Source organism: Nicrophorus vespilloides, unplaced genomic scaffold (assembly GCF_001412225.1).
Source record: "Nicrophorus vespilloides isolate i.1.1-1 unplaced genomic scaffold, Nicve_v1.0, whole genome shotgun sequence".
Classification (NCBI taxonomy): domain Eukaryota; kingdom Metazoa; phylum Arthropoda; class Insecta; order Coleoptera; family Silphidae; genus Nicrophorus; species Nicrophorus vespilloides.
In genome coordinates, this window is record NW_017098786.1 from 1 (window position 1) to 6,169 (window position 6,169).

The following is a 6,169-nucleotide window of genomic DNA, read 5'->3' on the forward strand; positions in this document are numbered from 1 at the left end:
TCCGAATCCTTCTCCAGAAATCATCTTCGAATTATGTCCTCCACGGTTATTCAGAACTCCCCCAAAATCAAAATAACACAAATTTTTAAAATTTGATTGTTTTTACTTATAATTCTTTCACGTTTCTTAAATTGTTTTACTTAATTTTCCTTATTATTTCTTCATGGTAATAATGTTACATAGTCACAAAAAAAATGTGAATTCAAATAAAAAACCATCTTTAAATTTATATACGATTTCTATGAATAATTTTAAATTTTGTAATTCGATGATGTTGTATTAATGAAATATTTTCTATAATCTAAACAAATCTCAGTGTATTTCATCAAATTGATTATTTTTTTTACAAAATATTTTTATAATTTGAAAAAGTTTGATTGGTTAACATAATGAAAACTAACCAATTAAAACTTATAAATGTACTACTTAGATTAATTGCAAATAGTTCATTTGAAAAATATTGAATATCTAAAGAGAAAAAAGTAAACCAATAAATAATAATTTTATATATAACTTGTTCATATTATAAACAACTAATATGGATTAGATTTGTTGAGTGAGTCCTTGAAGATGGTGATAAAGCGTTCTAGACTAATGGAGAGTTTAATGGGAAAAAAATTAACGATAAGCGTTATTGCCAAAATATTCATAAAAATAACAAATTAATTTGTTTTTAAATATTTAATCATTTTTTTGCAATTCGTTGACGTTCGTTGACATTATAATTGTAGTACTACATTACTCCTGAAATATGAGAAAAAATAAATGTAATACGAAAATTTAGCTTTTTATAGAAAATATATATTAAATAGAAAAAATAGATCAAATTTACAAGAAATGCTAATTATATATTGAACAAATTTTGTTCTATTTGTAAAATCATGTCTGCTAAATCGTTCTCTGTTTGTAACAACATCTCATCGATTTGTTTCGCTTCTTCTTCCGATATTTTGTCTTCCTCTTCTTTCCTCTTGCGTTTCATTTCCATCTCTTCATTTTTAGCTTCACAAGCCTTTTCCTCTCTTTCATTTTGCTCTTTCCTCATATTTGCAATTTGTAAGTCCAATTCCTTCTCCCTTTCCGATTTTTCTCCGTTGGTCTTAATTTGTACATCATTCTGTTTCTTTACCTCCTTTTCTTTTTGCTCTTTCCTAATATTTGCAATTTGGATGTCCAACTCCTTCACCCTTTCCGATTTTTTGTCTTCTTTCCGTTTTAGTTCCCTTTTATTCTCTTCATTTTTAGCTGTTTGAGCCTTTTCCTCCTTCGCCCTTTCCGATTTTTTGTCTTCTTTCCATTTTAGTTCCCTTTTCTTCTCTTCATTTTTAGCTTCACGAGCCTTTTCCTCTCTTTCTTTTTGCACTTTCCTCATATTCGCAATTTGTAAGTCCAACTCCTTCTCCCTTTCCGATTGTTCTTCCTTGGTCTTAATTTGTACATCACTCTGTTTCTGCTTCTGTTTCATTACCTCCAAAGTTTCCCTCATTTTTTCGTCGTGTTCCTGTTGCAGTAAACTCATTCGAAAATTATATTCCGCTTCTCTTCTGCAACTTTCTTCTTCCATTTGGCTTCGTACCACTTTATGATTGTCAGTAGACATAACCCGCTTAATTCGTTTCCTGATATTATTGAAACCTTCTTTTTTTAAAACAAGTTCTCTAAGGACTTTGAATGCTGTCTTTTGAATAATGCCGTAGGTTTTCTCACATAACTCGTCCACAAATGTAACCGTTTCTGCCACTATTTTACCATTTTGATTTAATACGATATTATTTAACATCTGTAATTGTCTCACCATTGCTACATCCTGCAAATAGTTTCTATTTTCACCCTCTACATACTCTTCAATTCTTCCTCGGATTGATCTAATTTCTTTGTGAATATACATTTTAAGTATCTGGCTGTTGTTACTCCAACGAATGTTTGCGATAAACTGTGCTAAACTATTTTCAAAGCCCTTATATTAATCTGCCAAATACAACTGATACCTTTTTGTATTGCCTTATTACCTGTAGGTTCATGTAAGCAGGTATCATAATCTATTTTATTGTTACCGAAAAGTCATTATTAAAATGAGTATGAATTTTATTTGTACCTGCATTTATGACATCCAATAAAACTATTAATATAAAGTCTGTATGTATCTCCATCAAATTCAGGATGTTTTGTATTGTAATACGTTCTATGCAATATAATTTTAGTTACAAATCTTGGAATTTCCGATAAGAAAAATATGAAAAATTCCTGGAGTAATTAATTATGATGTTCTGGTTGTTTTTTTTTTTCTAAAAATTGTTTGTATTTTAACATTTGTAAAGAGTATTTTTTTTAATATGATTGAAATTTAACATATTTGAACTTTATGAACAGATGTTTAATTATTAGTATGTAATATATCAATAAGTGAATACAGTTTTATAAAATTTCAAAACTAACCAATTAAAAATAGTTAATTTGAAAAATATGGAATAGCTAAAGACAAAAAAGTAAACCAATGACAATAATTTTATATATAACTTGTTTATAGTATAAACAACTAATATACAAGGTGGACTAGATTTGTTAGCACATAAAATACAGACAGACGGACAAGTGAATGACGTAATCGTATTGTAGTTTTTCGTGTAACGTTGTTCATTGTCGACGCATTTCGGAACGGATCGAGATTTCTGTGATTGCACGATTTCAATAACATTATTTATACGTTTCTAAAACGAAAAAGTTTAGTTACATATTTTACGATTAAATTTTTGTGATTATTTGAATAGATGTAGCGGAAAGACATGAAGAAATATTTAATTATATACAGAGACAGCAAAAAGAAAATTGAAAATTAATGGACCAAAAACATTTCAATTATATTTCGATGAAATATTGTGTTGGAATTATTAGAAAATGTGATTTGAAATTTTTGTTAATTATAGTTAATTAGTTATAATTATTACTTGTATATAGATTTTAATAGGAAATCAATGTTTTTTATTTATAATTAAACATCTGTTCATAATGTACAAAGTTCAAATATGTTAAATTTTATAACTTTTTTGTTACAATTGAAATTGTATTATTTTCAGTTTGAGTGAAAAAGATGTTTATAAAATTCTCTCAATTGAAAGGAATATTATTAAAGTAACCGGAATTATAACTTATTATAAAAAAAAAACGTGTTTCACAGTGATTTTACTGATTTTACTGATTTTATTACAAAATATCTAAACTTGACTTGATTCTTTCTGTTAATTTTATGAATAATAAATAGATTTACATTTTAATTATAAGTGATAGAAATTAAAAGGAATTCTTATAAAAAATACAGAAAAATAAAAAATCAAGTTCTGAAATTAATTATGTGTATATTATGTTTGAAAACGATTGTATTTTAAGTAGATTTTCATTAAATTCTTTAAGAAAACATAAATATACTTTAGATTTGCAATCATATTTTTTTCTTATAACTGATGTTATTTATTAAAATAAAGAAATAATAAAGAAAATTAAGTAAAAAAATAAGAAAAAATTGTAACTAATTACGTTCATATTTTAATAATTTGCACTAAAAAAATGTCCTTCTCCTTTTTAAATATGTTTTTAAACGTAATTTGAATAATTTAATGATATAATTTCCAATTAATTGAAACCTTTCCATTTTATTAAATATGAACAAATATGTAACTGTTTCAATACATTTAACAATCTATTTTTTTGTGGTTTTAGTTAAGTTTAGATAATAATTACTGAACTTAGCAAAGTTTAAATAAAATATGAATAAAATTGTTAATTTTTTTCTACAAACAATGAACAAATTTATAACTTTTTCAATACATATTATAATCCAATTAATAATTTCATCATTAAAGTTGATTGAAAACAATTTTGTATTTACTGTTAATTTCTTTGTTTCTATTATCAAAGTTTTATTGTTTTTCTATTATATTTCAACCAATAATTTATTAGTTAAATTGTGTGTACTTAAATCTCCAAAATTTCTTCAGAAAAATGATTAAAAAAAAAACCTTTCAATTAAAAGGAATTTTATTAAAGTAACCGGAATTATAACTTATTATATAAAAAAAATGAGTTTCACAGTGATTTTATTGATTTTATTACAAAATATCTAAACTTGACTTGGTTCTTTCTGTTAATTTGTTGAATAATTTATAGATTTACATTTTAATTATAAGTTATAGAAATTGAAAGGAATTCTTATAAAAAATACAGAAAAATCAAAAATCAAGTTCTGAAATTAATTATGTGTATATTATGTTTAAAAACGATTGTATTTTAAGTAGATTTGCAATCATGTTTTTTCTTGCAACTGATGTTATTTATTAACATGAAGAAATAATAAAGAAAATTAAGTAAAAAAATAAAAAACAATTGTAACTAATTACGTTCATATTTTAAGAATTTGCTCTAAAAAAATGTCTTTCTCGTTTTTAAATATGTTTTTAAACGTAATTTGTATAATTTAATGATACAATTTCCAATTAATTTAAACCTTTCTACTTTATTTACAAATTTGAAATTCTATAAAACTTTTGTATACATATTATAATTATTTGACTAATTTATCTCCAATAAAGTTCAAAGCTTAAATATGTTAAATTTTTCAATAATTATTTTGATGTATTTAGTGAAATATACATTTCAATTACTAATTTCAACAAAGTTTAATTAAAATAGAAATAAAATTGCTACAAAAAAAAATTAACAAATTTGTAACTGTTTCAATACATTCAACAATCCATTTTTTTGTGTTTTTAGTTAAATTTAGATAATAATTACTGAACTTAGCAAAGTTTAAATAAAATATGAATAAAATTGTTAATTTTTTTCTACAACCAATGAACAAATTTATAACTTTTTCAATACACATTATAATCTAATTAATAATTTCATCATTAAAGTTGATTGAAAACAATTTTGTCATTAGTGTTAATTTCATTGTTTCTATTATCAAAGTTTTATTGTTTTTCTATTATATTTTAACCAATAATTTATTAGTTAAATTGTGTGTACTTAAATCTCCGAAATTTCATCAGAAAACGATTAAAAAAAAACTATTGTGTTTGGTTTTAAATATATTTTCTTTTTATTAATTAATTTATTTGTTTTGTTATATATTGATGCTCTTCGAGCGAATAATGTACAGAGAATACAAATATGTAAATTCAGCTATCTGCTTGCAATAGATGCTATTGCGTTTAGAAACTCTGAACTATGGACAGCCTTTTTGATTTTTCTTTTCTTATCGAAATACTAAACATTATATAAGCCACGAAGAGTGAATCAATAGTGAGAGTGAGTTTGGGATTGGGCGGAAGCCTTGGCGTACGCGTCCAAATGGGCGGCCTTAGCCTGCTGGACTTCCGGAGTTTCAACTGGGACACCGTTGGAGATGACGGGAATATGAAGACCGTTCTGGTAAGAAGGTTGCTGTTGTTGTTGTTGCTGATGTCCGTAGTAAGATTGTTGTTGAGGAACGTAAGATTGTTGTTGTTGAGGAACGTAAGATTGTTGTTGCGGTACGTAAGATGGAACGTGTTGTTGATGTTGGTATTGTTGTCCGTAAGATGGAGCTGAGTACTTGTTCTCGCGGGCTTCAGCATCGGCGACGGCGGCGAAGTGGGCGGCTCTGGCTTGCTGCACTTCCACGGTGTCGACGGGTTGGAAACCGCTGTTGGATTGCACGTGATGGTTGGCAGGGGCGTACTGAGGGGCGGCCTGAGCTGGCGCGGAGTATCCTCCTTGGAATGGAGCAGTTGCGTAACCGTTGCGAGCTGCGGCTTCGGCTACAGCGGCGTAATGAGGCTGCAGTGCAACAAGCTAGGGCTGAGCATTCGTGCACAAATTGAACGCTCAACTTAGGAATGGAGATTTGTTCATGTTGTCATCTTTGTAGCCACCCCAGTTGTTCACGGATTATCCTCGGTTGTTCCTCTGGAGACTCCTGAAGTTGTTGCCGCTAAGATCAACCATTTCGCCGCTCACGCCGAAGCTTTGGCTCGCAACAACCACGTTCTGTACCGTCACCGTCGTGGAATCTACAACCAACCCCAATATTACAACAACAATAACAACTACAACAACAACGTTGCTCCAGAACATGTCCCGGTCATCTCCAACGGTGTCCCAGTTGAAACCGAAGAAGTCCAACAGGCTAAGGCAG

At 28.0% G+C, this 6,169-nt stretch overlaps 2 protein-coding genes across 2 annotated transcripts; both read right to left on the reverse strand.

The window, feature by feature from the left end:
- Positions 1-914: 914 nt before the first annotated feature.
- On the reverse strand, positions 915-1,798 carry LOC108563183 (vicilin-like seed storage protein At2g18540; the record flags this gene model as incomplete). Its single annotated transcript, XM_017921790.1, has 1 exon — positions 915-1,798. A coding segment is annotated over exon 1 (884 nt), but the record flags the coding sequence as incomplete, so codon positions are not given.
- Positions 1,799-5,289: 3,491 nt separating this feature from the next.
- LOC108563184 (cuticle protein 5-like) lies at positions 5,290-6,044 on the reverse strand (the record flags this gene model as incomplete). The annotated part of the gene is made up of 2 exons (XM_017921791.1): positions 5,290-5,811; positions 5,977-6,044. Coding segments are annotated over 2 exons (590 nt in total), but the record flags the coding sequence as incomplete, so codon positions are not given.
- Between the last annotated feature and the right edge of the window lie 125 nt (positions 6,045-6,169).